This window comes from Hippopotamus amphibius, chromosome 9 (assembly GCF_030028045.1).
Source record: "Hippopotamus amphibius kiboko isolate mHipAmp2 chromosome 9, mHipAmp2.hap2, whole genome shotgun sequence".
NCBI lineage: Eukaryota > Metazoa > Chordata > Mammalia > Artiodactyla > Hippopotamidae > Hippopotamus > Hippopotamus amphibius.
This window is the reverse complement of record NC_080194.1, coordinates 51,406,453-51,426,890: the sequence shown is the minus strand read 5'-3', so window position 1 is coordinate 51,426,890 and position 20,438 is coordinate 51,406,453. Positions and strand designations below refer to the sequence as shown.

Below are 20,438 nucleotides of genomic sequence, written 5' to 3'. Positions count from 1 at the left end.
CCTCCTTTCCTCTCTTCCTCCCTTCCTTCCTTCCTTCTTTTCCCCTGAGTTTGTGGTGGAGCACAACCTTCTCCCCAGATCAGGGATAAATCCTGATTTGTTGTCACTTATGGTAACTCATTTCCCCTTGCCTATGACCCATTTCTAAGCAATTTGACTTAGGGATGTCAGCTGTGTTTCTCTCAAGTTTCAGTGACTAACAGCACCCCCCATGAGTTTGTTGTGGTACTGCATGCAGTTGGGGGACCCTGATCTCCTATGTCAGTAATTAAAATTTACTTGTAATAGAAAATAATTAGCAATGACAACTAATTTCGTAAACTTTTACAGTAGTTACTTAACTAGTCAATTAAACAGAACCCTTAGGATATAAATCTAAGGGAAAAACTAGGTACAGAAATGTGTACTGCTTTTGTCATTGTATGAGGGACAAATATGCTTGTGTTAAAACTTAGTACAAAATAGAAATGCCTATATGTGAACATACGAGTGTGGTGCTATGAGAGAGATCCTCAGCCCTCCTTCCCTGCCTCCAGTAGTGGGGGAAAAGGAAGTTAGTGAGAACCTAGTGGCAGGTGTTGGAGACGGAGTCCTACTAGTTTAATCTGCACCCTCCTTCCTTAGGGCTTTGCAGCTGTGATCCCAGGTATACTCACTGTTTTCCAGTGGCGTGGGGAGGTGGAGGGAGTGGGGAGGGTGGGGACAGTGGAGGGGACATAAAGTGGGAGGCCACGAGCTCTCAAGCTTCAGCCAGTTACTGAGAGTTGATGGGGCAGAAGCTGAGATAAATACTGCCTTTCTAGTCTTTGCTCTTTAACTGCATTTCTTTCCAATCAATTAACAATTCCCTGTAAATAATTTGCCAGTGACTTCCTTAATTTATATTCCTCACATCCTTTCCCTACCTGCTTTCCCACTCTCTAATTTCTGGTTATTTAATATGCTTTCTCTTCATTTATCCAGTTGTCTTTGAGCAGTTTCTCTTTTTATTCCTTTAAAAATAGCATATTGAGGCTATCATAAAATACACATATCTGGGCCTGGACTGTTTTGTTTGGTAGAGGTAAGCACAATGTTTTCATGGACAAATTAATTATACCTGGTGTTCTGTTAAAATATAACTAGTATTAATAACAGTAAGTGTTCTCCTGGAGAACAGATTTAGGTTTTAAAGATGTTGAGAATATATTTCTGGTAAAGGTTTAAGCAACAGAACCTATGGTGAGTTTGATTTCTTTTGTAATGTTTTATAAACTATAAGAAGCAAATCTAATTCCTGTGAAAATCCTTTGGAGGAAAATGTGACCTTGTTATCTCTGAAGTAACAAATATTGGGACAGATGGGTCAGGGTTAAAAGGGGAAAGCTTGATGATTAAATCCATTTATTTATCAGGTAACAATCACCTACTGCGGATCAAGCATTGTGCTAGGAACATAGTATTTTAAAGTAAATCCAAGTGATCATTTATAGGATAACAATAAAATGATACTTTGGTTCTCTTTAGTTTCTTACAAAAATTTTCTTGGAAATTTTAAAGCATTTAGTTGAATTTGGAATAATAAAATATCAACTATTTATTGGCTATACTTTTGGGATTTCTTTAGGGAATCTGCAAAAATTTGTTTCTTTGGAAATATTACCGTAAGTGGTCTGCTGTATTCATTGCCTTTCTGTGCCAAGGGTAAATTTGAGCAGGTTTGTTGCATTCTATTAACTTTGGTAATTCATGGGTTGGTATTTTTAATGTGATTTGAATTTCATTGTATTTATTAGTCATCCTTTCTGACAAAGTTATGCCACAGTTATCTTGTCTTTTTTTTTTAATGAAAAAGAAAAAAATAATCTAAGGCAAGACTTTTGGCTAATGGGCTCTGTCTGGCTGCTCTGAACAGGTATGGTTTTGTAATATGGTATCAGTATCCTGTGCATTCTGTTATTTAAATCATGAGTAACCATAGTGGGCAGAATGATGCACCGATTTTTGAAATCCTGTTTTTGTGGAAGAAGGCAGAATCTTTTTAGCAGAGGTTTTAAATGATCTAGAGAGACTATGAAGTGATTTGCTTAAAGAGGATGAAAACGTATTTACCTGTGAAGTCAGTTCTTAAATGCTGCAGCGTTTTTTGTTAATGGCATTTCACTTTCCGAAATCTGCTAAAGTTTATAAAAACATTTCAAAGAATGAGCAGAGAATTGAATTTTATGTCCAGTTACATGAAAACTTACAAATTATTTGTATGTTTTCGTTTGTATGATATTTGAGGTAATTTATTGCTATCTGAAGCAGCCATTCCCAATTACCCCTACTTCCAAAGTTGCTGAGGTCCTTTATCTTTTTTCCACTACCAGTGGGAATGGGAATTCAACGTGAAAGGAATTTTCTGGAGCAGCTGTGACAGCCAGCCCTCTGACATCTAGTGATGGTTCTTGGGCCTGATAAAGAGATAGCAAACATCAGTCAGAGAAGAGAGGAGATAACTTCTAGGCTTCTCAGATTCTTTTTTCTTGGTCAGGTTGAACTACAGGAGATAGATCTACACAATTCTTATTTAATTTTGACTTTGGATCCCAGGTTAATCATGCCCTTGTGCAGTCTTGTTAAACTCTTGTCTCCAGTTGGAGAATAGGGAAAACTAACTTTCTGCTTTTTTCCTTAAATGTGTAAGGCTGGGACAAGACTTAAAACATGGTAGAACCAATAGCCTGCTTTTGAGGGGATTCCCCCTCCCCTTTCCATTTCCTGTCCTACTTGCTGCCTGGGAACATGTTTATCTGAAGATGGTAACAAGAACAAACAGTACAGTTCCTTATGGCTCTAGGTATATGTTTGTTCTGATTTATTAGAATTTATTAAACTCATCTTTTTCTCACTACTACGGGCCCTATTAAAAACTTTTCTTTTTTAAAAAAATTAAAGCCATAATTGAAAGGGATAACAAAATACCAACATCAACACAAGGAAAGCTAAATGTCAACAGGATTCACCTACTATCTATCAGGGACAGTGCGACTTACACCAGTTATTAGGAGCCTTATAAGAATTAGCAAGCAGTGATTTCTGTTTCTGAAAAGCTTACAACCTAAACAGAACACAGATGTGTGAAAAGAACCAAAGTGGATGGGTTTTGGTTGGTGAGAGGTCACTAGAAGAATTGCAATCAGCATGTCTTGGAGAGGGTGATGTGTACAGGTTGGACAAGTGTGGGAAGAGAGTCTAGCTGTGTAGGACAGCGCGGGCGACAGCACTGATGTGGAGATGCAGGGCTGACAGATTGATTTCTTATATTAACTAAAGCAGTTAACAAATAAGAAATGGAAAGAGAACTGGGAAATGTGTACTGTGAAATGTCTTTGAAAGGTAGCCTAAGCTCAGAGAGTCCACTGGATGTAAGCTCCACGGAGACCTTGCCTACACTGTATGTCTCGTGAACTGAACTGGGTCCTTAGGTGGTGTGGAGTCAGATGTTGAACACGGGCCCAGACCAGCAATGCAACATGTATCAGTGTGTTCATTTTAGTTAAAACTCGTTTGTGGTACATTGCAAAGGATGTTTTTAAGCTTTGATAATTGACACCAGAATTTAATTATATATAAGTGAAAAAAGTTGGTGGATCCTGGGTCAAAGAAATGCTATAGGTAATTAATGAAGATGATGAAATTGAGTACTTAAGAAATAAACTAGTAGAAGTTTTCTGGTTACTGAACTGACTGTTGATTTCTGAAACATCAGTTCTTTCTTCTGACTTATATGTCTATGAACTGAAATAGAACTGTATTTTTATAGTTTTATATTCTTTGGGGTTAAAGCATGTTTCATTAGGGAGAAGGTAACTATTTCAAGGTTATTTTGAGAATGAATGTGTTGAGTGGAGAGCAACAAGAAATATTAAATAAGCAAAGAGAGAAAGACAGTGGGTATCGGTGCAGAGCCCCTGAACTGAAGGAGAGCCAGGGAGGAAAATGCCAGGATGAGCTCTTGAGGTACGTCAAGCTCAGAATAAGTATTCGTGGGGGATTTCAGCAGCTTAGACATTTGTGGAATAACAAATATCACTCAACGTTTATCATCTCAGGGTGATTCTAGGTTATTTAGAGGACATGTTCAGAAAGGGAAACCATGGAGAAGCAGTCCTGGTTTTGTTTCTTGCAAGCAGGGAAGTAAAAATAATTTGAGCTTGATATGGATTTAGTATTTACTCTTCACAGAGCTGCCTTGAGTGTTACCCTGGCATTCAAATTCACTCACGTAGGATATTATATATTCAAATGTTCCAGTGGTTTTCAGACTGTGGGTTGTGATCCTAGAGGGTTCTTAAATGGATTTGGTGAGCTGCACTAGTATTAGGAAAAAAATAGAATAAATAAGATGTCACAATATTGAATGTATTAAGGGAAGATATTATTTAATGAAACTCGTTTCTGTTTTGTAAGTACACATGAATGAGGAGACAATATTGGGTTGTAAAATGTAGTTCTTCCTGTGAGTCAGGGTCAAAGATGTAAAAAAAAAAATTACAACTTTTTTCAAGAATTGTAAAACAAAATAAGTATGCTATTTCATGAATTAAGTTGTATCTGTCTAAGGTGTATGTGGTAAAGCCTGATTAAGTTTTCTTTGGGCAGGTGAGTGGGCAGGTGCATGGTGGGGAGAAATTCTCTGGTGCCACGGAGATGCTTTGAGGTCGCGGAGTTCTTTGGCAAGTGGCACATCGCCTTGGTCCTGTGAGGGCTCTTCAAAGCAGATCCTGGTCAACTCCAGTGCAAATAGCTCTTGAAAGTGGTAACAGCTACTGTATCAAGCAACTGATAGAAAGGTCAAGACAGAGAATTTATCTGGTTCTTGAAAGCAGATATTTTCTGTGTGAACTCCAATACTTCTGAAAGAAACTGTCTTTTTATTTTGTTCTGTTGAGAATATTTCAGAGTTTTGGAGGAGCATAGCTTGGTTGTTATAAAAATGAGGAAGTAAGTAAGAGTGAGTTTGAAACAGAGCAAAGGTCATTTTATAAGGTTAGTTGAGGATAATAAATAGATGAGACAGTTTCAGTGCATCAAGAATAAAAAAATTAAAGTTACATATAGCTAGGATATTTACAAATGGATTTCAAAGAGGAAAATAAAAATGAGTCTCTGAAGAATAAAAATCTGATAAAACTGGAATCATCTACTATGTGGTGCATGGTAATTTCTCACTTAGGGATATGTTTATATATTGAGTGCACAGATTATCAAAAAAAATGAACTAAATTGAATCCTATGTTGAGTAAAGTATCATGTAAGTTAGTTTCTTGTGCAAGTAATGGTTCAGTATTTTATTTAATATAACATTTAAATATGCATTGCATTTGATAGCTCTCATGTTACTTGATTCAAGCTTTAAATTATTTAATGAATGGTGTTTTGTGATGAAGGAAGTTAGGGGAAGTTATGTTGCTTCACTGCACATTTTTTATTTATGTGACTTACTGAATACAGTGATTCCTTAATAGATTGAAAGGACCATACATCTTTCAAAGAAAACCGATATTACTGAAAAAGTAGCGGAAAAACCCTCGAATTAAATGAAAAACTAAGAATAAGTACTTGGTGCTGGATAAACTTAAAAAATATCAGGGCACAGCAAAATGAACTCAGATTTCTTGCTTCCATTGGATATGGTCCTTTTCTTCTTACTGAAATACCAGCCATGTTGAATATTATCAGAAAACAATTGAATATTCAATGATAGTTTCAAGTTAAATTTTATTGCAGATTAAGGCTATGACTGCAGGATATAGCCACTTAGACCTCAGTTGGAAGTTTTGGCCATGGTAATTATTTAACATTGGTCTGCATGGCAACAAAGAGGAAAACGTCTAGGCAGACAGATTGATTCAGAGGAATTTAAGCCGTCAAGTCCAGTAGGAGCCAGTAGCCGGCCTTCTCTGGGCATCATATTAGCATTTTTTTTAGTTTGTGTGCCTGCCTGCACTCTGCAGCAGGCCAGAGGTCAGGTCTGTTGCACAAACTTTGCCATTTGCTCCAGGTTCTGGTATTTGCTAACCAGGAGCCTCACCCATCTCTCTCCCTCCCTCTCTCCTCTCCTCCTTGCTCCTCTTTTTCTCTGTGTAGGTGTATATGTGTGTGTGGGGGTGGGTGGGTGGATGTGTGTTGAGCACATGTGCATTGTGTGTGGGCAGGCTCAGATTAACAGACGGTGAAACTGGCAGCAAAGAGACACTCTTGGCTACACCAGCTCTGCCTGTCATTCAGATATCACACATCCTAAATCTGTTGTTTTACGAAGAAGAAAAATGAAGCCATCTCTTACACGCATAGAGACAGGTGCTTGAAAAAAGAAAAAGAAGCAGAGAAAGCCTATCAGCAAGTTATTTATTACTTCTGCATCCCAGGCACTCTTCCAGGCCTTAGTTTCGCCCCCAGCCTTGCCTCCGATGATGAATTGGCTGGTGCAATGTCTGCTGCCCGATGAGTCATCATGCCCCAGTTGGCTTGGTGCTGTCGTCAGCGTTTCTAGCCTTGGAATCCTTGCTTTGGAGCAAGATCATTGTTCCAATGATCTGTCTCTCTGGGGGGAAGTGATCTCCATGCTCTGGTTGTGATGGACCCTATAGCATGGTTTTCCTAAATTGGAATCTGCAGGTGCTGGGGACCTACCCCAGGGGTCACGCATGGTTGCTGTCCATATAGTAAGAAGATCTGGTATATGTGAGTCTGGGAAATCTGAAAAATCTCTCCTTAATTCAGTTCAACAGCCTGTTACTGAGTGCCCAGAAACTAGATGATCTGACAAAATTAAATGGATTATTTTGCCTAAAAGCTGAAGTGAGTGGAAGGTTTAGGTTGGCCTTTAAGGGATTCCATAGTTAAATTGTTAATGTGTAACAATTGTTAATAATGTTGGGAAAAAAATTGGAAGATAATTTATACAAATAACTTCTGATGGGGGGAATATAGTTATTTTTCTTTTTTTTCCATTTTTCTTTAATGTTTCAGTATTGCTTACGTAATAATAGTAATAGTTTTTAATAATAATAGAACTGGTTTTGTTCTTGTGAGGAAAAAAATCCCAAGATGAAAATTACACATTTATAAAAGTAAAAACATGCCTAGATTCTTGATCTTGAAGGATCTTTCTAAAAACAAAAAACCCCAAAAACTTGAAATGTGGGCTTTTTATGTTAATTTTTTCTGACTGTTGTTTGAGGTGTTGATTTTTTGAATATCTAATATTCATTGATCACATACTGCTTTTAACAATTTAAAATATAAATATGAATGGTCTTCTAACTAGGATTTTGTTTTATTAAAATTTTTTGGTAATTTTTACCATAAACATTTCAAACACACTTAAAATTAGAGACTGTTATAATCAACAACCATATACTTGTCATTCAGTTTCCATACACATTTTTTTAAAAGAGCTATTTGCAAAAAATTGAGCACATGATATAGAGTTCCCATATTACTTACCCTTTCCCGACATATACACACGCAGGCAGTTGCCCCTGTTATTAACATCTTGCATTAGTGTGGTACTTTTATTAGAATGAATGAATGAGCATTGATATTATTATTACCTAAGGTCCATAGTTTACATTAGCATTCACTCTTTATGTCACGTGGGTCTAAGGATTTTGACGAACGCAGAATGTCATTTTTTCACCATTATAGTATCAGGCAGAGTAGTTCCCTGACCAGGAATTGAACCCACACCCCCTGCACTGGAAGCACGGAGTCTTAACCACTGAACCACCAGGGAAGGCCCAAGAGTCTTTGTATATTTTAGATACAAGTCCTTTATCACACATAAGTTTTGCAAATATTTTCTCCCAGTCTGTGGCTTATCTTTTTATTCTCTTAACAGTGTCTTTCACAGAGCAGAGTTTTTAATTTTAATGAAGTTCACCTTACCAGTTTTTTTTTCATGGATTGTGCTTTTGGTGTGGATCTAAAACTTCATTGCCAAAGCCAAAGTCATTCACATTTTCTACTGTGTTATCTTCTTAGGAGTTTTATAGTTTTACATTTAGATCTAGGATGCATTTTGAGTTTTTAATTTTTGCAAAGCATGTCAACTCTATGTCCAGATTCTTTAGATTCCTTTTTTTTTTTTTTTTGTCACATGGATGTCCAGTTTTTTGAGCATCACTTGTTGAAAAGACTGTTCTTTTTCCATTGAACTGCTTTTGCTACCTTTTGGGGGTCTATTCTGGGCTCTCTGTTATGTTTCATTGATCTCTTTGTCTTTTGCTAATGCCACACTGTCTTAATTACTGTAGCTTTATACCAAGTTTTTTTTTTTTAATTAATTAATTTATTTATTGGTTATGTTGGGTCTTCGTTGCTGCACACTGGCTTTCTGTAGTTATGGTGAGCGTGGGCTACCCTTCTTTGGGGTTCGTGGGCTACTCATTGCTGTGGCTTCTTTTATTGCGGAGCACAGGCTCTAGGCGCGTGGGCTTCAGTAATTGCAGCATGTGGGCTCAATAGTTGTGGCTCACAGGCTCTAAAGCACAGGCTCAATAGTTGTGGTGCATGGGCTTAGTTGCTCTGTGGCATGTGGGATCTTCCTGGAGCAGGGATTGAACCCGCATTCCCTGCATTGGCAGGTGGATTCTTAACCACAGCACCACCTGGGAAGCCCTATACTAAGTCTTGAAGTTGGGTAATTTCAGTCCTCTGGCTTTGTTCTTCTCTTTCAGTATTTTGTTGGTTATTCTGGGTCTGTTGCCTTTCAGTATAAACTTTAGAATCAGCTAGACAAAATTACTTGCTAAGATTTTTGATTAGGACTGTATTGAATCTATAGATCAAGTTGGGAAGAACTGATGTCTTGATGATATTGAGTCTTCCTGTCCATGAACATGGAATATCTCTCCATTTATTAAAATCTTTGATGTCTTTCATCAGAGTTTTGTGATTTTCTTCATTTCTTCATGTACATATTTTGTTAGATTTAAAGCTCAATATTTCACTTTTTGGTGCTAATGTAAATATTTTAAATTTCAAATTCCTATTGTTTTTTGCTGGTATATGAGAAAACAATTTTTAAATATTAACCTTGTATCCTGCAATCTTGCTATAATTTCTTATTAATTCTAAGAATCTTTTTGTTGATTATTTGGGACATTCTACGTAAATAGTCATGTCATCTGTGAACAAAAACAGTTTTATTTCTTTTCTATCTGTATACCTTTTGTTTCCTTTCCTTGTCTTATTGCATTAGCTAGAATTTCTAACATCATATTGAAGAATAGTGAGAGGGAACATCCTTGCCTTGTGTCCAGTCTTGGGGGGAAGCCTTTAAGTTTCTCACCAGTAAGTGTGATTTTGACACTAGGTGTCTTTTAGATTTTTTTTTTTTTAATCACGTTGTGGGAGTTCCCCTGTATTCCTAGTTTACTGAGAGGTTTTTTTTGTTTTTTTTTTTTTACTGAGAGTTCTTATTATGAATGTGTGTTGGACTTTGTCACATGCTTTTTCCACATCTATTGATATGATCATGTGAATTTTTTTCCTTCAGAGTGTTGATGTAATGGATTATATTAACTGACTTTCAAATATTGAACTAGTCTTATAAACCTAGGATAAATCCCAAGTGGTTGTTTTATAATTGTTGGATTCAATTTTCTAATATTTTGCTGAGGATTTTTGCATCTATATCCATGAGAGAAGTAGTTTTGCTTTCTTGTTTTATTTTGTCTAGTTTTGGCTTTAGGGTAATGCTGGCTTCTTGTAATGATGGGAAGTATTCTTTTAGGTTCTATTTTCTGGAAGAACTTGTAGATACTTGTTATTATTTCTTTCTTAAATATTTGGTAGAATACACCAGTGAAACCACCTAGGCATGATGCTTTTTTTTCTTTTTTTTTTTTTTTGGTAGATTTAAAATTATTGATTTACTTTCTTTAGTATCTGTAGGTCTATTCAGATAATCTGTTTCTCCTTGTGTGAGTTTTGGTAGTTTGTATCTTTCAAGGAATTGGTGAACCTCATCTAAATTATCAAATTTGTAGGTATGGAGCTGTTCATGTTATTCCTTCATTATCCTTTTAATGTCCATGTTAGTAGTGATGACTCTAATTTTATTTCTGATCAGCTTTTGATTTTATTGATTTTTTTCCTCTATTGATTTTCTGTTTCTGATTTTATTAGTTTCTGTATAATATTTATTATTTCATATTTTCTGCTTGCTTTAGGCTTATATTGATCTTCTTTCTCTAGTTTTCCTAAGTTGTAAACTTAGATTGTTGATTTCAGATCTTCTTCTTCCCAAATATTTGCATTCAGTGCTATAAATTTCCCTCAAAGCATTGCTTTCCACAGTTTTAAAAAGTCGCTTATTTCATTTTCATTTAGTTGAAAATATTTAAAAATTCTTCTTGTGACTTCTGTGACTCATGTGTTTAGACATGTGTTGTTTAATCTTCAAATATTTGGGGATTTTATATGATTCTATTTTCTCTCATCTCTTACATACCATTATACTTTAATTGTTTTTAAAGTGGTTGCTCTGGAATCTGCAATATACATTTACAACTAATGCAGGTCCACGTTCAAATAACACTATACCACATCACTCTCAGTGCAATTACCTCATATCTGGGTATTCCCAACTCCTCCCTCCTCTTCTTTATAACACTGCTGTCATTCATTTTACTTATCTCTATGCTGTAATTAACCAATACAACAGCATAAATTTATTTTATGTTTATTTCTTCTATTTCTCTTTCTTTATGTAGGACTGAAGAACTTCTTTCTTGCAAGGCAGGTCAACTGATGACACAATCTCTCACTTTTTTGATTGACAAAGTCTTTATTTCTGTTTCACTATTGAAGGATAATTTCACTGGATACAGAATATTAGGTTAGTGGTCTTTTTCTATTACTATTAAATATTAAAGATAAAATTAATTATTAATATTAAATATTAAAGGTAATATTAAATCACCTTTTTCATTCAGTTCATTTTGCAGATTACAAACACCATGAGTATGCAGACAATAGAGTAATTAACTGGGTTTTAAGTAAATAATAGTTAACTGGGTAGAGAGTGCTATATTTTTATCAGCATGACATGCATTAATGCTTAATTGTCTGTTTCCTTTTATTTTCATTTGTAAATGAAATTTTGTCTGTATATTTATACAGCCATTCATCCACATAACAATATACTATCCAAAAATAGAAATTGTGGAAATGTAGTAAAGGTGGGACTGCTTCTTGTCCATTCATTCACTTACCTTGAGTGTTATTGAGAGGGACCACATGATGAAATTCCAATATGCCCAAGTGTTTCCTACTTTAAAATTTTTTTTGCCATTGTTTCACTTCTGAATGTATTCTATATGTAAATGTGTATCTATTGCTTATTTAGTATATATCCTAGTGGATGTTACAGATTTAAATAATTCCCTTTAAACTATTATATGCATGTTTCATTTTCAGAACAATGTAAAAGTGTACCATTGAGAATTCCATTATAAAGTGTAAGCAGAATCATAATATACAAATGAGTAGGAGGCATCAAATCAAATATTTGAGTGCCAGCTGCTTGTTATGGTGTGAGATTGACTGAAGTTAAAATTTAGGGATGTTACTCTCCAGGGTTAACTGCTAGGTTATAGAAGCGGTGGGAACTGAATTAAGGAGGTGGATAGATCAGTTTGGCTGCAGAGCTAGTTTCTATAAATTTGAGAGACCCTAAATCAGGGAAACTCACCACAGTATCAAAATGCTAAAATTAGAATCCAAAGTGCTGAGAACTGACTGACTTCCAAGTTTTCTAAACTTTGTCCAAATTGTTGACCAAATGATTGATTAATTATTTACAACTTAATAGAGCAAAGAGTTAACTGCAGGCTGAATCAAGGGGTAGAAATAAAAGATTCTTACATTATAGATTAAAGTGATATACTCTGGAGATCATAGAGTGGTGAGCAAGCTTTCTGGTTCTGCCCACTTAAGAAAGTACCTCCCAAGGCAAGGTAATTGGAATACAAATCCTTGAAGTTCCTGACTCTGTTCTCTATTAAATGTGGAGATATTGATGATGCTGATGGGTTAGGTTGATTAAATGACATAGTGGAGGCAAAGTAATTAAGTCACTGTTGGTCACGTAGCAAGTACTCATTAAATGATCACTACTATTTAACCATAGTAATATGACCCAAACTCAGGTGTGTGCCACATAACTGTTTTGGGTAAAATATATCATTTTTGTGCATTTTGGTGAATGTAAGCTCATAAGTGCAATGGCAGCTACTGTTTTGTTGAGAACTACTGTGTCTTGCAAATGAAAAAAAGGACCAAAACTTTTTTGCTTTTAAGGGAAATGGAGCTTTTTGAAGCATTATTATCTGTATTTCTATATCTATAATTTACATGGAACTCTACCAAAAAGTCATTATAGAACCTCACTAGGGAAGCCCTGCATATTTCAGCTCCTTCACTGGATGATTGAGCTGCTGCCATCTCCGTTGTTGTGGAGATGATTGGAATTGCTTTCTCTTAAGTGGCTGAGCTCAGCTGGGTGAACTTTTCTGTGGTGCTTTTGTTTAGGGTTATATCTGTGCCAGCTGGGCTTCATTTGGCATTCATCTGACCTTGCTCAATTTGAAAGCATCTTTCTGATGGGGAGGTGAGGTGATCCTAGAGGGGCTGAAAGTTGAGGAATGCTGCAGAATTGTTTTGTCGATTTAGGGGCATGATTTAAGTGCATGTTGGTTATAATTCCTCTATTCTTCACAGGGATCAGTGAGAACGAAGGAAGGCTAAGAGAAAATTATTATTGTTTCATTCCGAGAAGTTTTTCTTTCTGTTTTCTTGTTTGTTTGTTTTTAAATAGCTTGATTTGAAACAGTTTTGTGCAGCAAACTTGGAAAATCATTAACATTTATTGCACTGGTTGATATACTCTGGTAATTGCTAAAATATACATGGGCTTAGTTGATAAACTTTGTTCTCTTCTGGGAAGACCACATGTATTGATACCTCTGTCAACAAGCCTGCTAAGATTGAAGCTCCTTAATCCTGCAATCAGCTGATGAAAAGAAAAAGTTGCACCTGGGTTTCCATCTGCGGTAGGGGTGGAGCAACCCATATTGGGTGGTAATTGGGCAGAGACATGGAGGTCCATGGATAGGAGTTCAGAGCTTTCCGATTGTCACGGGTTCAGTGACTAGAAGTGCTTTTGTTGAGTGGGATAAGGATGACTAAGGAGAGAAACAGTGACACTGCAGAATACAGAGTTGCCATCTTCTCCCTCTCCCCTCTGTGGGAGTAGTTGCCAGTTGTAGCACTTACAACATGCGTTGCAATTGTTTACTTTTCTGTTTTCCTCACTCTAAGCTCCATGAAAGTAGAAAATTATCTTTAGCAGTGTGTTTGTCACATAGTAGGTCTAAATAAATTTTGAATAAGTGAAATTATATGAGCAACTTTCTTTATATTTTTCCTACCTACAGTAATAGAGTCAGAAAATAAAATGTTGGGGGTTTCTCTTAGCCAAACCATTTAACTGTATGCTAACCGAAACAAAAAATAGACCTGTATTTACTTCATTAATATAGTGGCCAAAGGATATTTGGTAACCTTTAGAAGACGTGACAAACTTACTGAGTTAGGGGTAAACCCTGAATCTTGGCATTCAACAGATGTTAGTAAATATATATCCACATTTCAAGAGGCAAAAGGAAACCTGTGGATCAAGAAGTTGAAAATTAAAGCATTAGAAAATCATGTCTGCTACCAGTTGAGGAGGTTGTGCCCCTGTTGTGAATTTGGCCTGGTTTTGGAGAGTATATCAGATGTTCATGTCCTCAAGGGAAGGATTTAGACTGACGTTACATTTCCAGTCTATGACGAGAGGGTGCCGTGCATTGTGGTCATCGTCTAGACATGCTTCATGTCAGTTTACGCATCACTGATAGGAAACGGAGTGTTTATGCACCTACATTTATAGATAAATGAAGCTAACTTTCAAAAAGTAGGAAGTTAAACATTTCTGAAATAACTTCCTTGCGTTCTTGTTATCTAGCGCAGGGTCTACTGAATAGATAGAATCTCTTGATGCGGGGTGTGAGCGCTCGCCACCACCACGTGACACCGGTTTTTGCTGATGTAGAGGTCTTGGGAAGTTACCCGGACTCTTGGCCCCCAGCTTCCGAGCCCACGATGGTTCCTCCGTTCAGTTGTTTACTTTTCTGTTTTGTCTGGAGTCATCTCTCTTGCCAGGTGTGCCTTGGGCTGGACCTGCTCACCCTGCAGGAAAAAAAAAAAAAGTTGTCTTCACTTTTTATTGACTAATACTCCGCTAAAGAGCTATTTTAGAGCGTAAACGCCGGGAGTCTTTTCAAGTGGCGTTTCATTGAGGTTTACTTTCCTTTTCCTGTCATTATACAATGAGTGGAGGTAGCTTTTACCTTTATGAAAATTGTAGTTATTAATTATTATTAACATTTGTTAAATATCAAGACTCAGGGTTTATAAAGACTATAAAATCCCTGATTAGTAGGTTTACCTAAATTTCAAATAAGATTAATGTGACGGAATACACGGGGTGGTAGTTTTCTACTTCGGGAAGGTTTGCTATACTGTGGACTGTGTGGCTGCACTTTCCACCTGGGTGTTATGAGTTCCTTCATCAAGTGCACAGCAGGGAGAGAAGCTTGAAAATTGTACCATAGGTTTGCTCTCAGCGGTACATAACCGCTGCTGAGCGTCTGCAGCTGAATTCTCTTTAGGTGAAGATCAGCTGTCTTGCATTTGACCTCAGAGGTACTTGTGGCTGTTAAACCTTGTGTATTAATGCTGCTGAGTGTGTGGGGGAGTGCAGAGATATCTTTTGACCAAGAATGGCCTCTTTAGGCTGGAATTTAATTACAGCTGGAAAGCTAATGACGCTTTCTCACAGGGAGATTTTTAAGAAACACTGAATATGCACGTCAAAGCTTGAATTCCTTTCCTCTCAAGGACTATCAGAATGGCATATGCCTTTGATTAAACCTCATGCAAATGCTGACATAGGCCATGTCAAATAAATTGGAAAGTTTGAATTGCATTTTTTCCCTTGAAGTGGGTTGCTTAAATGTTTGCTTTTACTCTTTTTTTTTCTGTATCATTTTGTGTAGTCTTTCAGTATTTTTTTCACCTTTCAATATAATGGCTTTTTAAATACTCTTTAAAATAAGGAATGATGCTTTGCCTTACAGTATAACCTAGATTTACATCTTTGTGTGCTTTTAAAGGTTTGAAGTCGAGACTGTAAAGACTTTTATTTTAGTGATTCTAAAGAACTGGGCAGATCTCTTCATTTTGCTGAATGTCCAACTCTGGTCAACGGAAGCTGCTGTTTCTGAGAAATGGGTTTCTGAACTTGGTGGGACTGGCTTTTGTGGGCCACTCTGAGGGCCTTGGGAGCAGGTATGGGTAGGAGTTCTCTGTTTGGGCCACTGAGTGCATAGGGCTGGTCTTTGCTGAGTAAATAAAACCGCTGGCGAGAAGAGAATGTTCGTGTAGCCAGCTGCCCAATCCAGTTAGCAGTTATGTGAATGCCGGGTTCTATTTGGTAAATATTGTATTTCATCAGATCTTTATTCAGAAGTCGCTTTCTCAGAGAGACCTTCCCTTACCATCTTAAAGTTGAATAACTTCCTTGTCTCACTCCCCTCATCTTGCCCTGACCTCCCATATAGCAGTTATCGTCAGCTAACACACTATGCATTTTATTTTGTGTTCTCTTTCCACTAGGAGGTAAGTTCCATGAGGGCAGGGAGTTTTATCTCTTGTTTACTGCTGAATCCCAGTAGCTGTGACAATGCTCAATAAATGTTGAATGAATGATGACTGAATAGCTTTCACTGATGAGAAGCAGGTGGAGCCTATAATCTCCACCCCTGCAAACTCGTACCAGGTGGTATATTGCCTCATACCAAATTTAGCCAAACCTGTGGGCCTTTAATCACAAGTAGGTGCAAACAGCCATGTTTGGCTGTGGGAATTCCTCACATAGGTCCCTCAGTTACAATAATCGACTCCTTGGGTGAGAGTTTTTCTCTAAATCAGAAGGTCGGACATTCTTGGGACAAGATTGGTAGGTTCTGTGATCGGCTTAAGCGGCCAGAATCTCTGGCAGGCAGACAGGCCAAGAGGCTGTAGATATGGAGAGCTGGGCCCGTGGCATAGTAAGTGTTTTATTCCTTTAAAGACAAAGAGCTTTTACTCCTCTGCAAATCAGACACTTACCTGAAGCAGCGATGTTACCAATGGAAAAATGATCTCTAATCTTTTTTATGCTGGCCCTAAAATCTTTTGTTTTGTTTTGTTTTTTGTTTTTATTTTATTTTGTTTATTTTTTCTTTTAAAAAAGTTTTATTGAGATAATTGACATACAATAAACTGCATATAGTGTATAATTTGATTTTTTTCTTATTAGTCATCTGTTTTATACATATTAATGTATATATAGCACTCCCAACCTCTCAGTTCATCCCTCCCCAACCCCCCACCCCCAACTTGGTGTCCATATGTATGTCCTCTACATCTGTATCTCTATTTCTGCCTTGCAAACTGGTTGATCTGTACCAATTTCCTAGATTCCACATATATGTGTTAATAAGCGATATTTTTCTCTTTCTGACTTACTTCACTCTGTAGGTCCATCCATGTCTCTACAAATGACCCAGTTTCATTCCTTTTTATGGCTGAGTAATATTCCATTGTATATGTGTACCACATCTTCTTTATCCATTCATCTGTTGATGGACATTTAGGTTGCTTCCATGACCTGGCTATTGTAAATAGTGCTGCAATGAACATTGGGGTGCATGTGTCTTTTTGAGTTATGGTTTTCTCTGGGTATGTGCCCAGTAATGGGATTGCTGGGTCAGATGGTAATTTTATTTTTAGTTTTTCAAGGAACCTCCATACTGTTCTGCATAGTGGCTGTATCAATTTACATTCCCACCAACAGTGTAGGAGGGTTCCCTTTTCTCCACACCCCCTCCAGCATTTATTGTTGGTAGATTTTCTGATGATACCCATTCTCACCGGTGTGAGGTGATACCTCATTGTAGTTTTGATTTTCATTTCTCTAATAATTAGTGATGTTGAGCAGCTTTTCATGTGTCTCTTGGCCATCTCTATGTCTTCTTTGGAGAAATGCCTATTTAGATCTTCTGCCCATTTTTTGATTGGGTTGTTTGTTTTTTTGATATTGAGCTGCATGAACTGTTTATATATTTTGGAGATTAATCCTTTGTCTGTTGATTCACTTGTAAATATGTTCTCCCAGCTGGCCCTAAAATCTTGAGATAAACTTTATATATGAATTATCTAACATCAAGATGTTGATTCACTTAGAACATGTATTATGTTAATTAACCAACCCCCAAATGTTATCAGATTAACTTATTCACACACTTCATTTTACTCGTAATGAAGTATTTAATTTCACCACAAATCCAATGTAACACATACACGTGTAAAGCTTAGCATTTAGCATGCACTCAGTTTATGCAAACCAAATGTAAAAATACCAGTTAAGCACTCTGAATCTATAGTTTGCTGGATTCAGATTTAGGGTCAGACTCTTACTAGCTGGGTGACTTATGGCAAGTTATTTAATATATCTAAGCCTCAGCTTCCTTATCTGTGACATGGAGTGAAAGCACTTAACTCATAGGGTTGTCATGAGGAGTATGTTAGATTTCCCATAAAGCCCTTGGCAAAGTGCTTAGCACATAGTAAGTGTTCAGTAAATGTTAGCTTAAATTTATTCACTTGTCAAAGGTCTTTTGTGTCTACAGCGCTGTAGAGTTAAGAAAGGAAGAAGACTTGTAGATCCAAATTCTAAGTACCTACTTTGGCTGTGAATGGATTGGTGAATGGGATCTCATAGACTGAGATTAAGAACAAAAATCCTTAGGAGATCAAGCTCTCCTTATATGTTTAAAATGAAGTTTATTTGCAAAAATTAGATGCACATAATGGTTTCCAGAAAACCCCTTAAATAGTAAAGAAACTATTGCAGCAAAAGCAAAGGTTTTTAGGATTGTTCTTTCTTTAAATGATCTTTGTCATTAAACCAAAGAATTTAATGCAATCTGGAGTGTTTTATTTAGCTATATGATTTTAACCTCTGTTGAGACTAAGAGGAGGGTAAAAAGGGAAAACATAGGGCTGAATTTCTGGTTTTAAAGGAGCAGGCCTGAATACATTTGAAGGTCATAAAATCTGTGGATATAATTTCCGTCTCCTCTGTCCTTTCCTCCCTCTCTCGCCATGGTCCCTTCCCTCACCCTCTTTCTTCCCTAGGTCCCACACACACACTTGATCAAGAAAGCATTTACTTTGAGAACATATCAAATTCCATGATTTTTTTGTTCTGTCATATAAGTGTAACAACTATTCTGTAAATATTAGCTGGACTGTGCAGTAAAGTTTTTGTTCAATAGGTAATGCTTGATAACAAAGAAATTGCAAGATGACACCTTAATTCTCAATATTTAAAATCATCACTGAGGCCAACTTCATGAGCATGAACCTCATGGAGTGTAGTGCAGCCTGTGGATTTATCCTAAGCACCTGGCATTTGTCCTCAAGTAAGTTCTAATTTTAAAAACACAGCAGTAGGGACTTCCCTGGTGGTGCGGTGGTTAAGAATCTGCCTGCCAATGCAGGGGACACGGGTTTGATCCCTGGGCCGGGAAGATCCCACATGCCTCGGAGCAACTAAGCCTGTGTGCCGCAACTACGGAAGCCCATGCACCTCCAGCCCATGCTCCGCAACAAGAGAAGCCACCATGATAAGGAGCCCACGCACCACAACAAAGAGTAGCCCCCGCTCACCCACAACTAAAGAAAGCACATATGCAGCAACAAAGACCCAACACAACCAATAAAAAAGTAAATCCAGTAAATTAAAAAAAACAACACAGTAGTAAATATTATATCCTATTCAATTTTGACCATGATTGAAGTATCCTACAGAATTTTTTATTGTATTCTAAAAAAAGCTTAAATTTCAAAAATGTATTTATTAAATAGTACATAACTTGTTCATAGAAGATGAACGATTTCCTAATAGTGTAGACATAAAATTGTCTGCTGAAATAAGTTTTATTGATTCAACAAATTCTTTTCTTATATGCTGCCAAAAGTGGATCAGTGGATAAAATGTACTTTTGCTTTAATTAGCTCTCCCTCTGCCTCTCTCTCCTGGTAATGTGTGCTGGAAGAAATGTTCAGAAAGTGCTTGCCCCTAAATTCTTAAAGGAATTAAATCATGCAGTGTGGTGTCAACTTAATGCCAGCGAACAGTAGTGTTTCCTAGAGTCTTGCTGCTCAAAGTGTGGTCCATGGCCCGGCAGCATTCCCATCAACCCTACAGCTTCTACTTAATGTATCGAGCTCATCGGGATGTACTGTAAGCCTAGGAATCAAGATCTGTGTTTGACAAGGTGATCCAAATGCGCATGAAAGTTTGAGAAGCACTTAGACGATATGAGAGAGCACAGTCAGGACAGTAAAGAGTTCTCAAGCAGGTGTGCAGTACGAAAGGGTTGTTTGATTTTTCATGCTTTTTGATGGATCTGTGAAACCTGAATATCTTATAAGTTTGCTTTTTCTCACAGGTATTTCTGCCATAATGAGATATATGTATTTCTGAAAAAGCCTACCCTCTTCAGATACTGCATGTGCACACGCGTGCGTGCACACACACCCCGCTGCAAATATCGGGACTTACTGGGACCAAATAGAGTTAAGGGCACATAATTAAAAGCTAGAACAACTTTAAACTAGAACATCAAGAAAAACAGTTCTAATAAAAGTACCAGCAGAATTACACTGGCATTTGTACCCAGCACCAGTAGATTCCATGCAGCCTTAAACTCTGGGGCTGTTGCTTCCTTCAGAAATATCTCCTCCATAATGTTGACTTCCTTAATTTTTGTTTTTAATATAAACACTCAGAATGTACATGTGCAGCGTCACCAAATAGCTTAATGCTGTGGGGGGTGTAGTAAATATTGACTCGACCAAATCCACTGCTTCTTGAGCCAAAGGAAAGCTCTTCTGCAGGATTTTTAGCTTTTCTCTGAAAGTTCTTCTATTTAGGTAAAACACTTTTTAATGTGAAAAGGCCTGTCCCTGGTGTCTTCAAAATATCATCATGTTGGAAAATGATTATCTTGTAATCATGAATGGCTTAATTCACATTACAGAAAAACATAGCAGAATGACTTAAGTTTTCCATTTTCTAGTTTCTGCAGGTTCCAATGTGCTGTTGAAACCACATAGAAACTTTTCATTTAATGTATTGAGCTCATCAGTATAAAGAGGTAGTTGGCTTACAGTGATGAAAAAGAGACAGAAGTGGAATAGAAATACACACTAATGACAGTGTGAGATAGCTTAAAAAAAAAACCTCT

The 20,438-nt window shown here is 37.0% G+C and overlaps 1 protein-coding gene across 8 annotated transcripts in view; it reads left to right on the top strand.

Annotated features, from left to right (window-relative positions):
• ARHGAP42 (Rho GTPase activating protein 42) overlaps positions 1-20,438 on the top strand; it is a 285,418-nt gene that overhangs the window by 18,883 nt on the left and 246,097 nt on the right. Inside the window, exon 1 of one of the 8 annotated variants that reach the window (XM_057748207.1) lies at positions 10,755-10,873. The exons of the other annotated variants lie outside the window; for them this stretch is intronic. Within the exon in view, the coding sequence (XP_057604190.1) occupies positions 10,786-10,873 (88 nt within the window). The 5' untranslated portion in view covers positions 10,755-10,785. Of the gene's footprint in view, positions 1-10,754; positions 10,874-20,438 lie in introns of those variants that run through there. 8 annotated transcript variants of the gene reach the window in all.